We start from the raw sequence: 18342 nt of genomic DNA, 5'->3' as shown, positions 1-18342 counted from the left end.
ATAGAAGAAAGTAAGAAACAAGCCAAAAACTGTTTAACACGTGTATCCGAATTATCGGATTATTTAATTTCTCCAATTTTATCTAAAATTAATAGCATTCATAATAATGAAGAATTTCCAATTTTAATTACATTATATACAAATGTATATCATAACAATGAATTTGAAAATCGTGATTTTATATTAGATAAAATTGTACAATTATTACGTAATTATTTATTCCAAAATCAACGAAATGGAATATTATTAAATACTATTGTCACAATTTTATTTGAAGAATTATATTCTGATTCGGAAAAGATTAATGATAACTTAATCGAATTAATCAGTGACTTCTTTAAGAAAGATGAATCTAATTTAGAGCCCACTGAAGAAATTCGAATTGTATCAATGTTACCGAATTATTTTGATATCATATGTAGTAAATTTAAAGTTGAAGAACAAAGTGAAACATATTTTTATGATATTTTAATATATAATTTCATTATACCAATATTAAATAATCCTAAATGTAGTACAGAGTTATTCCAATTTATGATAAATACTATTGTTGATATATGTTTACAATATAATAATAGTGGCTCAACATTTATCAAATTTGTGAACTCTGTTAACTTTAATGATAAAACGAATGAAGTTATCTTGAAAAACGCAATATATGAATTCCTTTCATATTATAATAAACCAATTGAAGAAACGTCACCTGAACAACAAAATAATTGTTATCTAATTACAAACCATACTTTACAAGCATTAAAATTAGATAATAATAATAAATTCATCTTAACGACTAAAAATAGAACTGGTTCATCTAAATATGAAATATCAATTGAGCCGCCAATGATTAATAATGAAACAAAATGTTTAAATAATGAAATTTTCGAACCTTTAGAAAACATTGTTGATGAATTTAATGACGATTTTACCCAATGTGTAAAAGAATGTATTAATAATGAAAATGCTAATGATTTCCTTGAGCAAGAAGTCAAATTCTTCACCAAACAAGAAACTCAAATTCCTGACATACAACAAATAGAAGTGAAATTCCTTACGATAGACACGATACAGCAGCCTAAGAATGAAATGTCACCTGAAACGAAGCACAAAAGTAACACCCTGTTCAATTCGCTATCGGCAACTGCCTTTTACTATTCAATTTTCCCTAATCAACAACTTAATTTAATGATAAATTCTGATTCTGCGATTTGTATTAAAGACCCATCTTCATTGATTAATATTGCTACTTCGAAATTATTCCAATCACAAGTTCGTGAAACATTAAAAATTGGGTTTTTATATGTTAAGAATGATCAATTATCACAAAATGATATATTAAAAAATAGTTGGAATGACACATCAGAATCATTCCGAAGCTTTGTTAAATCGATTGGTACAATTGTTGACTTATCAGTACATACAGGATTTAATGGGAAACTTGATTCTACTAATTTTTCGAATGGTCGTTATCATTTATATTATAGTGATCAACGATTTGAAGTTTTATATCATGTCGCGCCTTTAATTCCAACAGATCCTAAAGATGACCAACAAATTTATAAGAAAAGACACATCGGTAATGATAACATTCACATCGTATGGACTGAAAACCCACTCGAATATGACCCGACAACAATTTCGTCGCAGTTTAATGACGCCCATGTGATAATACATCCGACAAAGAAAAATGGATTCTATAGAGTTAGAATATATAAGAAAAACGAGGCGTATTTGTTCGGGCCTTTACAAGGTGAAACGATTGTGTCAATGAGAGCACTGCCTGAGTTAGTGCGTTGGACTTCGATATTTAGTGATAGAGCGGCAAGGAAATTGACCTCGACTGTGTATAAGTTGCCGTCGTTGATGTTCGAAGAAGCGTTGAATGACATTAAGAACTCGAAAAGAGAAAACTAAAAAAAAAAAAAAAAAATTAAAATTAATTAAATTCGTTTTTATTTTGATAATGTTTTTGTAGTTTGAATGATTTGATTGGTTTTCCTTCCGCTTTCTTTACAGCAGCTTCAAAATTTTGGGGATTTATTCGAAGTTTAACAATTTTACAAAGAAACGCCTTAAATAAACGTTCGCTTTGAAATTTTAAACGGACAGTTTGATCCAATGATTAATGAAGATGCTATTTTTGGAGAAATTGCAGAATTGTATTACAATTTTCACCAAAAAAATCCGTTTTGTAATGTAATATATTATTTTCGTCAAAATATTTGTACTCGTTATGTTATATCAGTCAAAAAATAACGCATAGTTCCTTGTTGGAATGTTTTTCCTTTGGTTCTTGTTGCTTGTGTACTTCGAATTTTTTCTTTTCTTTTCTTTCATTTATCGTTTTGGCAATATCAAAAAAAGTTTCATCAATATTTAAACCAGAAACCTCATAGAATCGTATTTTATACCAACTCCTGAGTTTGGTAATTTCAATTTCTGGAATAACTTTATCAAGATCACAATGATTTCCAATAAGGAAAACATCCCCATTTACAGAATCAAACTGGAATGATTCCAACCATTTCTTGCACTTCTCAAAAGAATATTCATCTGTAAAGTCAAAAATAAAAACAATTCCATCTGCGTGAGCTACGTAACCTCTTGTAATAACAGGGTACGAATCTTGCCCACATTCGGTACAAACTTTAAGCTTGATCGACTCCCCATCAATGGTTAATAATTTTTCTCTCAATTCGACAAATTTTAATGCAATTTCTTCTTCCGAAGGATTGCAACCAAAATACGGTCCCATAATATCGTCTTTCACATTACAAGATGAACCAATAAGTAAAAGTTGAATCATTTTAATTTCTTGATTTTCCATTTGTTGAAGTTAATAACGATTAAAACGCACTCAAAATTTGACCATCCACCACAAAAATGGAAGAAGAAAAATATCTTATTTCATTTGAGGAAATTATTTTTAGTCTCAATGCTGAAAATATCGAAATTTCTGCTAAATCAACATTTAATCTTTTTGACCCTAATTATAAAGATTCATTTTTCATTATTATTTCCCATCTTGTTTATTATTCTTTTTTATCACAAAAGAAAGAATTAAGTATATTCATATCTTATTTAAACATATTAGAATCATATTTGATAAAAGAGAATTTAATAAATAAAAACCAAATATTAAATTCATTGGCCTCTACACTTTGTTCACAAAAAACAAAAGAATCAAATTATTTTCTCGAAATGATGGCAGAACAAAATTTGATAGATATAAGCTATGACAAACAAAAGGAGTCATTACTTTTCTCCCATCACGAGACCGAAAAATCATGTTTTCGAGGACCATTACACAATGAATATAATCAAGATTTCTTTGATAACATTAATGAGTTGAAGAAAGATGATTGGGCACTTCATAAGAAATATGTTAAAGAAGGACATAATCCAAATGAAATTGCGAAAATAATTCGAAATGATGATATTGAAAAACTTCAAGAAATATCATCACAAACAAATTTTGATTTTGATCAAATAATAAAACCATCACTTTATGAAAGTTGTGAATTTATTAATCAAAAAGATGTTTCATTAATTGATTATGCAGCATTTTTTTCTTCAGTTAAATGTTTTAAATATTTACTTATGAATAATGCAAAATTAGATAACACAGGAAAATATGCAGTTGCAGGTGGAAATGAAGAAATAATTCATTTATGTGAACAAAATCATTCATCATTTAAAGGTGCATATGAAGCAGCAATTAAGTTTCATCATAATGATATCTTTAAATATATTTATGAAAAGAAAATTGAAAAAAAGAATGAAGACAATAAACCTATGCAACCAAAGAAAGGGAATTTCTCCAATTTTGGACCTGTAAATAATTTCTTTCTTTTTCCACCTAAAAATGAAAACAAAACAATTAGTTTAATTGATTTAGGAGTTTTTAGTATTAAATATTATAACTTTAAGGCTCTTTCATATTTAGAAGAAAAAGGATTAAAAGCAAATGAGCTTATTTTGACAACAACTGTAAGTCAATGTAATTTTTATCTTTTTAAGCGTTATTATAATACTGATTTATTACCAATAAATATATTAATAGAAGCTGGTAATTCTGGAAATATTGATATTGTAAAATATATTGTTGAGAATAGTGATATTGATATTAATCATCAAGATATTAATATAATTTAATTGAAGTATAATTCTATTTTTTATGGTTTTATTTTATTAATTGGAATTTATTTTAATGATTCCGTACGATTTTAATGAATGCATGTATGAATAATCAATTAAATTTATTTAAATACATTATAGAACAAAAAGATGTTGATATTAATGTAATTGATATTTTATATGTTTTATTAAAGTTTGTTTTTTGTTGTTGCAGTTTTTCTAAAATAATTAATATTTCTTTTTAATATTTAATACACTTTTAATTTGGGCATCTTATTCTGGTGCAATTGAAATGGTTAAAATACTTTTGTCAAAAGGATTAGATGTCAATGCAAAAGATATTAATTAAAATGTTTCAATGTTTTGGTAAATTATATTATGTTTAATGTAAATATTTGGAAATTATTAATAATATTTAATACACCTCTCATATGTGCTTGTAGATTTAATCATAAAGAAATTGTTGAACTACTCCTTGAAACTGAAGGAATTGATATAAATGCTAAAAATATACATTTTTTAATAAGTATTTTTCATTATATTATTATATGTTAAAATTAAATTTTTGGAATTACTTTATTTAATTTGATACAGTGCTTTCATATGCTTGTAAAAATAGTTTTATTGATATGATACAAATTCTCCTTAAACAGAAGGGAATTGATGTAAATACAAAAGATATTAACCTTTCTTATTTAATTATGTTTTAAAATATTTTTTGGAGTTGTTTTTGTTGGTATTTTACTCCACTTTTATATTCAGTTCAAAAAGGGCTTTATGAAGCTGTGAAATTACTTCTTCAAAAAGATGATATTGATGTTAATGCAACAGATATTTTTTAAATTTTTTCAATGTTTTTATATTATATTAACTATTTAAAATAAATATTTGGAATTCCATAAATATATTTCAATCTGCTTATGCTTATGCACTTAATCATTTTCCTGATGATATGCTTAATATACTTGAACAAAAAGAAATCGATTACACTTTAAGAAACAATTTTTGTTATAATATTAAGTTGTTTTTAAAACAATTTTGGAAATCATTTTAATCGTTTCTAACATTCTCTATGATTGCATGTTATTCACACAAATATGAATTTATTAAAAATCTCATGAAGAAAGAAGGCTTTGAAAATCCAAAAGATGTTTAATCATTATACTTAATGTTTGTTTTATTAATATTATGATTCATATTAATATTTGGTATTTATTTACATGTTTTAATACTTTATTAATGATTGCTTGTCAAGAATTCAATATTGATCTTGTTAAATCATTACTTGAAAATCATAATTTCGATATAAATGAGAAAAATATTTTTATGTTTTATTTTGTTTATGTTTTTATGATTTTATGTTAATTTCTTTTTAATGGAATTTATTTCATCAATTTGAAACACCATTAATTATAGCAATTAATTGTTTTTCACCTAATAAACATTTTGAACTTGTAAATTTCCTTCTTCAACAAAAAGGAATTGATGTAAATGCTCAAGATGTTAATTTTTGCTTTTTGCTGTTTGTTATTCTTTTTTAAAGTCTGATATTTATATTTGGAATATCTTCATTTTATTTAATACTGCTCTAATTTATTCATGTATATATGGTAGATTTGATGTCATCAAATTACTTTTAAAATATGATGGAATTAATGTAAATATTAGAAATAAAATAAGTTTAAATGTTTCAAAGTTTTCAAATGTTGTTTGAAATTTATTATAAATTCATGAAACAGCATTTAGTGCATTGCAAAAGCTAAGACATAGAGATAAACAGGAGGTTGCTGCTGTTTTGGATATGTTTTTAGAAAGAAAAGACTTTGATTTTAATACAATTGATATTAATTTGTTTTATTTGATATTTTATTTGTTTATTTCATGTATCAAATTAATATTTGGAATTGATTTTAAGTATTTAATACACAATTAATGATGGCTTGTAAAAATGGTGATATTAAACTTATTAAGTTATTACTAGAAAGAAAAGATACTGATCTTAATGCACAAAATATTTTTAAAATTATTTCAAAATTCATTAAAATTGTTTGAAGTTTTAATTAAGTATTTGGCGTTTATTAAGTTTATTTAATACAGCACTTCTAATTGCATGTCAAAATAAATCAACAGATATTGCACAATTGCTTTTAGAACAAAAAGGTATTGATACAAATATAATTAATGTTTTTAAGCTTTATAAAATGTTTTATTGTGATGTTTTTTGTTTTCAAAAAATATTTGGATTTTATATTAATTTTTTGCCACAGCTTTGTTATGTGCTTGCAATAATGGTTTAGAAAACATATGTAAAATTCTTATTGAACGAAAAGGAACTGATATTAATGCAAGAAATATAAATTTGTTTTATTTAAAATTTATTTTAATAATATAATATTTTAAAATAACATTTGGAAATTATTTAAATTATTTGAAACAGCACTTATGAAAGCATCTGATTGTGGTAACTTAGAAATAGTTAAATTACTTCTTGAACAAAAAGGAATTGATATTAATGCTAAAGATATTTATATGATTTATTTAATATATATCCTAATGATTTAATATATTAAAATAATATTTAGAAATTATTTAAATTATTACGAACTGCACTTATATGGGCATCATTTAAATGTCATATAGAAATAGTTAAATTACTTCTTGAACAAGAGGGAATTGATATTAATGGTAGTACTATAATTTATTTTAATAATTTTTTATTTCAAAATAATATTTGGAAATTATTTAAATTGTTTGAAACGGCACTTATATGTGCATTAAAAAATGGTCATACAGAAATAGTTAAATTACTTCTTGAACAAGAAGGAATCGATATCAATAATGAAGATTTTGATAATAAATTTTATTTTCAATTTGTTTTAATAATTTTTTATATCAAAAGAATATTTGGCGTTTATTTAATGTATTTCCTAGGCCACTTTCAATAGCAGCTCGAAGCGGTAATATAGAAATAGTTAAATTACTTCTTGAACAAGAAGGAATTGATATTAATGCTAAAGATATTTATATGTTTTATTTAAGATTTATTTTAAAAATTTGATATTTCACTATAATATTCAGAAATTATTTAAATTATTTATGACAGCACTTATACATGCATCAATAACTGGAAATATAGAAATAGTTAAATTACTTCTTGAACAAGAAGGAATTGATATTAATGCTAAAGATATTTGGTTGTTTTACTTAATATTTATTTTATTAATTTAATATTTCAATATAATATTCAGAAATTATATAAATTATTTAATACAGCACTTATGTGGGCATCTTATTATAGTCATGCAAAAATAGTTGAATTACTTCTTGAACAAGAAGGAATTGATATTAATGTTAGAAGTAATGTTAACATAATTTATTTTCAATTTATTTTAATAATTTGATATTTTAAAATAATATTTGGAAATTATTCAAATTACTTGAAACAGCACTTATGTTAGCATGTTGGATGGGTAGTGAAGAAATAGTTAAAATGCTTCTTAAACAAGAAGGAATTGATATCAATGAATTAGATATTTACTTGATAAATTCTTAGTTTATTTATGTATTTTTTTGTTTTAAAGATAAATTTAAAGTTTAATCAATTTTTTTAATACATGCCTTATTTTGGCAACAAGTCGTGGCAATTTAGAAATATTTAAATTACTTCTTGAACAAAAAGGAATTGATGTAAATATTAAAGATGTCTATTTGTTTTATTTGATATTTATTTTAATAATTTCAAATTTCAAAATAATATTTGGAAATTATTTAAATTATTTGAAACTGCTCTTATTATTGCATCGACGGGATTCAAAAATAGCAAAGAATTGGTTAAAATACTTCTTGAACAAGAAGGAATTGATATTAACGCTAGAAATATTCAATTATATTGCTTAATGTTTCTTTTTATGATTTGAAAATTCAAAATAATATTCGGAATTTTTAAAAATTGTTTCAAACTGCTCTTATTAAGGCATCTAATAAAGGTAATGTAGAAACGGCTAAATTACTTCTTGAACAAGAGGGAATCGATATTAATGCTAAAGATAATATTTATTTTCATAATATAATGTTTCGTTATAATACTTGGAATTTAATCAAAATATTTGAAACAGCTCTTACATATGCAACTAAAAATGGTCATAATGAAATTGTTAAATTGATTAACAAAAAGTTAGAAACAAATTAAACCTAATCCAAAAATATTACAATAATATCATATAGAATGCATAAAGTTAATCTTTTTTTAAATAAAAATGATAAGATAAAATTAATTTTTCTCCAGAATATTTTAAGTGTAATAAGTTTGAATTGAACGATATAATAAACTATTCAATTTCTAAAAAAATGTAAAAATTCTTTAGAGGACCAATTTTGGAAATGCAAAACACATGATTGATTTTAATGAATTTTCTTTTACTCCAATCCAACGATTTGAATATTCAAATAGAACAAAGACGAATTTTGTTCTGTTCCTGTCACTTTTAAATTTGAATTTAATTTTGCAGTTCAACGATATGATGAAGAACATATTTTTGACTGTTTATTATACGAGGTGGATTCAAGCATCACAAATGAGATTTTCCAGTAAAGCTGGAAGGAATATATATTCAAGATATGCTACATCTTTAAAGAAGATAATTGCACCAACAAATTTACAAAAATTTTTGAAAAACATTGGATATTAATAACAAATACGCGCATATTACTATTATTTTAGTGCATGGAAATTAAATTTACTAAATATTAAATTTATACAAGAAAATCTTTATTTTTTTTATTTGATGATATCAGTTTATAAACGTTTATAAACGTTCTCGTGAAAACGTTAAAATTTTGTATTTTTCGTAAAAATACCAAATTAGATTACCATAGTGAAAATATATTCATTCCATAGGCAAACTTTTTTCTTATAATACGATACAGAAATAAATAATTATAGGATAAGATATTTTTATTTTATACCCTGGAAAGGGTCCACTTTTCCCCACAAATTTTTGATATAAATTGAATCAAAAGTGACGAATGTTCTCAATTTTTTACCTATCTGACACCGAATAAACTATTCAATTAAAGATGGAAGCTCTCAAATTTTGGAAATTAATTCATGAAATGAATATGAAATATTTTTCAAAATTATATACTTGTACCCAAAATTTATCTAATTTTAAAAATTTTGTCAAGACAGATTTTTTAAATTTTGCTTATATCAAAAGTAATCACAATGATTCCATATTTCAAAAACAGTCAATAGATTCCTCTTGATCAAAAATTATTTTATTCTTTGTTGATTTCAAGCGAGTGTGAACTTAAAAATTTGTTTTAAATTTTATTTTTTGTATGTGAAATTGGATCTCCAATATGTGATACTCAGAATGATTTCTTGGAAATTATTCAGTACCATTAAAATATATTACTATCATCATATAGATAAATTTAAAATATTCACTAAAATTTAAATATTTTTTGAAATAAAAAAGAAAAATGAATTTTAAGTTTTTGAAACGACCGTTTATTATCAGTGGCGGTATTCTCAAATGATTGGAGAATTATCGTTTAAATTGTGTGAAAATTTATCAAATCTTACTATTGTTGTTATAATTATTTGTTGAAGTTTTTCTTATAATACACTTTATAATATTATTGTTTTTATGTATTTATATTTTGCTTTACGAATATGTTTGTTTTCATATGTTTGAGTGTTTACATCAACACTTTTTGTAATTTTCTTTTTAGTATTTACTGCGAAAATTTGATCTTCAAGTTGATTTTGATTATTAGCAATATACGCTTCATTTCCATTTCTTATCGAAAATGAAGATTTGATGCTTACAAAAGAAGATTTTGATTGAAAATTTTCGTTTATACTTTTTTCACGGAGTAAATTTACTATTTCTGTGTAACCTTTTTCTTGTGCAATTTGAATTGCAGTTAAATATTATTAAAACCTATTTCAAATTATTAAAACATATTACAAATTATTAAAACATATCCAAAATTATTCAAATGAATATTTTTTGCATTAACATCAATTCCTTCTTTATCTAAAAGTAATTTTACTATTTCTATATTATTATTTCTAACTGCTATATGAAGTGCTGTTTCAAATTATTAAAGCATATATAAAATTATTAAAACATATTCCAAATTATTAAAACATATATTAAATGATTGAAATGAATATTTTTTGCATTAACATCAATTCCTTCTTTATCTAAAAGTAATTTTACTATTTCTATATTATTATTTCTTACGGCTATATGAAGTGCTGTTTCAAATTATTAAAACATATATAAAATTATTAAAACATATTATAAATTATTAAAACATATTCCAAATTATTGAATCATATAAAATATTATTAAAACATATTCCAAATTATGAAAACATATTCTAAATTATGAAAACATATTCTAAATTATTCAAATGAATACCTTTTGCATTAACATCAATTTCTTTTTGTTCTAAAACATATTTCACAAGTTCACTATTTCCTGATTCTGAAGCAAATGGCAAAATATTTTTTGGAATTTGATTATTTTGAAGGAAATATTTCAAGAGAAATAAATTTCCATTTCTTGCTGATTCATTTATATTATCAGCATTTACATTAATTCCCATTTCTTCCAAAAACGCTGAAATATCATAATTATCTTTTTTGATACAAAAACTTACCAAATGATTAGTTTCATCTCCAGGCGTTTGAAGTATTTTCTTTGGTCGTATTTCTTCTAATTTGTTATCATAAATATATTTAAAGATATTATTTCGATGAAATTCTATTGAAGCTTCATATGCACCTTCAAATGTTGAATGATTTTGTTCACATAAATGAATTATTTCTTCATTTCCACCTGCAACTGCATATTTACCTGTATTATTTACATTTGCATTATTCATAAGTAAATATTTAAAACATTTAACTGATCCAAAAAATGCTGCATAATCAATTAATGAAACATTCTTTTGATTAATAAATGAACATCTTTCATAAAGTGATGGTTCAATTGTTTGATTAAAATCAAAATTTATTTGTGATGATATTTCTTGAAGTTTTTCTATTTCATCATTTCGAATTATTTTCGCAATGTCATTTGGATTATGTCCTTCTTTAACATATTTCTTATGAAGTTCCCAATCATTCTTTGAAAGTTCTTCTAAATTTGGATCATTTCCAAATGCTATGTGGATTTGGTTTTCTTCTTTTGCCTGATAATGAGAAAAATATCTCGATTTAATATTTTTGGTAATATTTTTATCAATCAAATTTTGTTCAATTAGTTTCTCCATTAAATAATATGATTCTTGTGTGTTGATTTCAGTTATACGTTTGATAAAAATTGAAATTAGTTTATCGACACTTTGATTATTTTCTTCTTCTTTCGTTTGAAGTGTTTTTAAAAAATTTATGTAAATATCAAATTCATGTTTTAGTGATGAAAATGCATTATAAACCATGTTACTTATAATACTATTAAATGTATAGGGATAATTTGAATCGAATAATTCCAATACTTTTTTAATGGATGGCTGTATGTTTTTTTAAACTGAATATAGTTTTCTCAAGCTCGATTAAGAATTTCAAGCTGGTTGATAGATTATTCAATTTTTTATCTCCTGTGTTTATTGTATTGATATCATCACTAGGCATGTGCATTGGCGAAGCTGTATCCTAAAATAAAATGAAATCAAGCACACATTGTCAATATTTGAATACTTTCAAAATCTGAAGCGTTTATTATGATTAAAATCATTTTCCAAAAAATTCGATTTAATAATGGTCCTATAAAAGGGATAAGAAACGTGTCGTAAAATTTCTGTTAAATTTAACTTAGCAATTGGGGAAGTATTCCAGCCAACCACATAAACGGTAGTTTCAAATCAGAAAACCAATTTTTTTTCATTCTACCTGAAATAAATTTAAAGAAATAAATAAGTGGCCATAATAATTAGGCCTAGTTTATATAGTTTTTCTCTAGTTTTCATCCTGTTTTTAAGGAAGACAAGATTTTCAATATCTTTAGAAGAAAAAATAACTTTTCGGAAATTTGTGAGCGAGATTCATAAAAAAAATCACAAAATTAAACATTAAATAAAAATATTTTAAACATTTCTTTAACAATACTCGTATATACTGGGTTTAGATGTGGTTAATTGGAGTCCGGACTCGCCATGGCTTAGATGATCGTTTATGTATTGTATCGTAAATGAATTTAAATGGAAAATAAACGGTTTCGCACCAAATGCGAACTTCGATAGAACTTTTTGAAATGAGTTTCATCGTTTTAGATTCACAAATGGTAACGATCAAATTTAAATCAATTTTCAAAGTGCGAAAAAATGCCAGAAAGGGGCGGCCCAACGGTTGTATTCAAATTTGAACAATTATCATTGGTGTCTAGTCCAACACCCCATAATGGTGATTGTGCCATATGCAGAATGCCTTTGAATGGTCCTTGCAGTGTGCATTATTACACTTTGGTCAAAGAGGTAACTGTGAAACACGTACAGGTCGTTGCGGATGCACTTTCCATGCTGATTGTATCCAGTTAATTACTACACGATCACATTATTGTCCTCTCTGTGGGCAAAGATGGGTAACTGAAGATTAAGGAAAACATAAACAACAATGATATTAAATTTTGAAATTTGATTCTTTGTGAACCAAAAAACATCACCTGTGTTCAATTCTACAAACAACGACTTTATTCGATTTAGATTTTCAGTATGTTTTTATCGCCATTATATGTGATTTATTCTGCATTTTCTTCTCATTTAGGTTAATGTGATATTTTTTTATGTTATTTATTTGAAACCAATCTAAAGGATAAAGAAATTAATAAAAGTAATTATGAAATCATTTATGTCTATATCAATTTGATATATACCATGAAACATATTAACTTGTTGAAAATATAATTGATCAAAACTTTATTGATAAATATTTTACATAAATAATATGTCCAAAATTCATTACAAACTTTGCATCAAATCAGACTAACGATTATATTTGGATCGAAGTAAAAATGTCGTTTATATCGAATTAATTGAAGAGGGAGCAAATTCAAATGAAATTGCTCGGATATTATTCCGTAATTATAATATCTTTTGATTATAATTACTATCAGAATTGATTTTAGGATGTGTATATGTCGTTTTTATCAAATTTAGAACCATCAAACCGCCGTTCTCAATACGTTTTGAACTTTGAGGACAACAGTACATAATCTGAAGTTCGATCACATGTTTATCAATAAATAATATGTAACCAGAATAAAAATCTTTTTGAATCTGGTAAAAATATTTAGGAATAAAACAAAAGCAAAAAGAAAAATATATGTAAATAATAAAACACAAAAAACAGTAAACACACTTTCATATCATATCAAATGTAATTTTGTTCATAATGAAAAAAAAAAAAAATATGTAAATAATAAAACACAAAAAACAGTAAACACACTTTCATACCATATCAAATGTAATTTTGTTCATAATGAAAAAAAAGTATGTAAATAATTATACATAAAAAACAATTAACACACTTTCATACCATATAAAATGTAATTTTGTTCATAATGAAAAAAAAATATGTAAATAATAAAACACAAAAAACAGTAAACACACTTTCATACCATATCAAATGTAATTTTGTTCATAATGAAAAAAAAAAAAATATGTAAATAATAAAACACAAAAAACAGTAAACACACTTTCATACCATATCAAATGTAATTTTGTTCATAATGAAAAAAAAAAAAAATATGTAAATAATAAAACACAAAAAACAGTAAACACACTTTCATACCATATAAAATGTAATTTTGTTCATAATGAAAAAAACAAAAAATTTATTACTTTTTTAAGATATGAAATCAGAAGACAGCAGCCTATCGACGAGCGCCTCATATTTTTCTTCTGACAAGTACAGCAAATGGCCGTTCTTCAGCTGCACGTCGGGGTTACCCAAGAAGTCCAAGTAAATCGGCTCCTGTATCACCGAGTAGTACTTTCCTTTGTTGTCGTGTACTATTGACATCTCTGTGAACTGTTTGTTGAGGGCCATCAGCACCGTTGGGTCGAAGTTATTCTTCTGAAACAAGTCGATTTTTTTCTGTTCGCTTATGATTTTACCATTATTCAAACATATGTAATATTGTGTTGCAGTTGTTTTGATTTGGTTCACAGCGTTATATGGCTCTTTACCCAACTCGAAGAAGTTATGAGGTAAGTTAATTAGTTTATAAGGATCGAATACATATTCTTCTCCATTAAATTTGAAATCGAATTCATTACAAAGATTTTCATTCGATAAAAGTTCATCCCAATCCAAATAATGATTACTTTCCGTTTCATTATTTAATAAGAAATGTTCGGAAAGTTTAACACGTTTTAAGTATAATGTTAAATCTTTTCCCGTTAAATCAGTCGAATGTCTCTTACAGATGTCTTTGATCTCACCCTTTGGGTTTTGTGATAATATTAAGTCACAAATGAAATGTCTAAAGTTTGTCCATTTCGTTTGTTCATTAAATAACACATTACCCATTAAATATAATTGTCTTACACATAAAAATAAGTTACGTGCAAGTATCGAATATTTATCATTATCTAAACATCCCGGATTAGATCTAAGACGTACTTCGAATGTAATAATTAAAGCTGTAATCGAATGTAATAATATTTCAATGTCATTATTATCATCTTCTTCTCGTTCATCTAAAATCGATTTCTTAAATTTCCGTAATATTTGTTGTAAATGTTCATCATTTAAATCATTGATATTATCAAGTCGTGGAATAAATGTGTTCTTATGTGATCGATCAATAGGACAACGTATCGGTATACAATCATAATGTGATAAATGTTTACAGATTGATATACCTAATACACTATTCCAAGTAATATCACCATCGAATTCTAATGGTAAATGTGTATGTAAGACAAACGCCGGATAACATAATACTTCTTCTTTTTCATCGCGAGTAATACTACATACACAACATGTGTCCTTTTGTATTGATGGCTCTTCTTCATCTATTTCATGATTATCTTTAATGTCTTGCTTAAAATGTAATTGTCGTTGTGAGAAATTGTTCAAAATTTCTTTTCGTAACTTCTCAAATTTTTCATGATTTAATTTGGCAAGTTCTTCGTCATCTTTTTGCGTGTTTTCTTTGGCTTCAAATGTTATTGACATTTTAATTAAACAATTAATACCAATCTTTCCAAGGCGTTGAATTAAATCAACCATAGAATATGGTTCATTATCTTTATAAATGAATTTTTGTAACATAAATGATTCGAAATTATTATTTGGTATTTTCTCAATAAATTCATCAATTGTATTAACTTTAATTGGTTCTTCTATTATAACTTTTTCGGTCGATTTTCGATTTTCAGATGTAATCATTAATAAGTTTAATATTAAATGATTTGTTTCATTTGATTTATTTTCTAATAATATTAAATATTCATTTACAATTAATGTTGGTGTATATAATATTGAGATTAAATCTAATTTATTGATTTCAGGTAAAAATGGTTTAAATGGTAATAATTGTTCTGGATTTTGTGCAATATATTCGGAATATGTTGTTAATATTTTATTGACTGGTGCTATAGGTGCTAAAGGATCCCAAAGATTAACAGATTTAAGTTTATATAAGTTTCCTTTATTATTATGTATTGTCGATGTAACATTATCGATATAATATTTGAAATCTGTTTCTGATAATTTTGTTTCATAATTTAATAGTTTTTGAATAGAATGAAAAGGTTTTGATCTAAGTAAAAGTTTTCGTGCTAATTTTTGGGTGGTAATAGCTTTAGTATCATTACTCATTAACATTCTATCAGTTATCAAAGTAGAAATTAAATAAATGAAATCAAATTGTATTAATTCTTTCATTTCTTCAATGTTATCATTATATAAACCAATTGTATGAGCAATTGTATTAATGAATTGTTCTTTATTGTTCATTAATCCTGCGCAATATTGTAATAATATGAATTGTGGGAAATTAAATTCATGTTGAAATCTTCTGCAATTAAAATCTAATACATATAAAAGTCCAAAACATTTCTTAATGATCGATTGTGAATAGAAATAAGTAGAAATAAAATTACGTTGTGTATTAATAGCTACATATTGTAAGAACTTATCTAAATCATTAATTGATTCGATCAATTTCTCTTTAATTGTATCTTTCTCATGCATTAATACTTGATATAATAATAACATCGATGAATATTCTGTATATATTGAACAATCATCAAAAATGGATTGTTTAAGTAATGGCTTATCTAAATCAAAGATTTTATTATAATTTTGATTCTCATAAATGTCAATATAATATTTCTCAAAACTTTGTAATATAAATTTATAATCAATTTCTTCCATTTTCGATATAATGTTTGTAATAACATGGAAATTAACATTAATAGAAAAGATTGGAGCAAAATGATACGCTTGTGTGATATCAGATATATTAGTAACACCTTGATCAAGATGTTCTTTATGTAAGAAAACTGGTGTTAATTCATTAAACAATTGAATTAAGTTGTTCTTTTCTGTTGGTAGTTTAATGATAGAATTAACTAAGCCTAAAAATTCGGTTTCAAAATGTGCGCAATTGTTTCGTGCTAATTCAGTTCGAACCCTTAAATATGTGTAATCGATATTATTCTTAACAAATTCAACATATAATGGAATCCATTGTAAGTTATGGTTTTTGATACAGCGTGTGATGGGATCAATAGAATATGAATGAAACATAAAATGACAGATGGGCTGTAAGTTCTTGATCGAGCCCCCTTCATCAACATGCTTGTAATTGTATTCGAGATATTGTAATAGATTTCGAAAATTAGCATATCCAAAATATTCACCAAAAATGCTGTCAGTTAATAACATGCCAAAGAGTTCGACAAACTTCTCATTGACATTTCGGGAATAATTGATGGCATTTTGCATTATATGATAATATGAATCATTGTTTGAAAAACCTAATACAACACAACGGCGTGACCCATCACCTAAGGGTACAAATTTCATAAGCCAATCTAATAATTTGAGTAGATGTAGAGGATTATCTTGAGCTAATTCATGAATATGTAAGGTCGCTGCCGTAAATATAGAAACAAGAATGTCTTTAAGACCTTTTTCAATGTATTTCTCTTCTGGATGTTCACATGTATTTTGATGATGACAGCAAAAGCCAGAAGGACGCCAAAGTGACATGTTGCCACAGTCACAGTTGCCAATGCTAAAAGGCCTTAGAATGATAGAATGCCCTTCATGATTTCCATTTAAATAACATTCAAAACAAATACAACTTTGATCAAAAACGCCACACGTTTTACAGTGTACAGCAAGTTCGCGTTGAGACCAGGAATTTTGACATGATGATATGAAATCATGTTCTTTAAGATCTTCTATGAATTTATCAAAAGAGCCAATTTTCTTATAATGACATAAGACCATTTCACAAAATCCAATCGCAGCAGGTGTGTGAGTTTTGAAAAGTTCTGCTAATGAAGCACCATCGAAGTAAGAAATTTCCTCCATTGATTATGTCAAAAATAACAAGGAAATTTTAAGCAAACTAAGTCAAATTTTCACATAAACTGTCATTAAATAAAAAAAGTCACTATTAATTGTGAGGTGAAATTGATAACTTTACAGTATTGAAATTTTTTGCACATAATTTTATTTTTCCATATATCATTTTTCGACTTGCGTTTTCATTGATTATTAATGTTATTGAATATGACCTATGACCAGCTCGTAGTTTTTTATTTGAAGGGATTAATATTTTTTATTTATCATATACATCACAATGACATAAATATTTATTATTTGATGAAACGCTTGATCAAATTGAATGTTATTATTATTCGGGGGTATATTCTATAAGTAACCCACAATCAACAAAATTTTTAAATTTGATTGCACAAATATCTCAATGTAATCGAGATACGAATCAGTATTTCATTATACACAATCGATGAAACATTTTGCAAATAAAGTTCGTTGTGAAGAAGCATTACGAAATACTAAGTTGAAATGATCAACAACGAAGGAAAAGTTTATTTCTCAAATGATCAATTGTTAATGGTACGCATAATTGAGCTAAAAAGCAAGATAGATAAATTATCCGGCAAGCATAAAAAGCTTAAGAAGAAATATAGAAATATAAAGATATTTAA

The 18342-nt window shown here is 25.2% G+C and overlaps 2 protein-coding genes across 2 annotated transcripts; one reads left to right on the top strand and one right to left on the bottom strand.

Moving 5' to 3' along the window:
- Window positions 1-1182: 1182 nt before the first annotated feature.
- On the top strand, window positions 1183-1911 carry GO595_008167 (Rap/ran-GAP family protein; the record flags this gene model as incomplete). Its single annotated transcript, XM_067921711.1, has 1 exon — window positions 1183-1911. One exon carries the CDS (start codon window positions 1183-1185, stop codon window positions 1909-1911), a length of 729 nt encoding a protein of 242 aa, XP_067771646.1.
- Window positions 1912-13993: 12082 nt separating this feature from the next.
- On the bottom strand, window positions 13994-15385 carry GO595_008166 (AGC family protein kinase; the record flags this gene model as incomplete). The annotated part of the gene is made up of 1 exon (XM_067921710.1): window positions 13994-15385. The coding sequence occupies one exon, from the start codon at window positions 15383-15385 to the stop codon at window positions 13994-13996; it is 1392 nt and encodes a 463-aa protein (XP_067771645.1).
- Between the last annotated feature and the right edge of the window lie 2957 nt (window positions 15386-18342).

The sequence above is a fragment of the Histomonas meleagridis genome (genome assembly GCF_020186115.1).
Source record: "Histomonas meleagridis strain 2922-C6/04-10x chromosome Unknown contig_60, whole genome shotgun sequence".
NCBI classification, from domain to species: domain Eukaryota; phylum Parabasalia; order Tritrichomonadida; family Dientamoebidae; genus Histomonas; species Histomonas meleagridis.
Note: the sequence above shows the minus strand (reverse complement) of the source record. Positions and strands in the feature narration are given on the sequence as shown.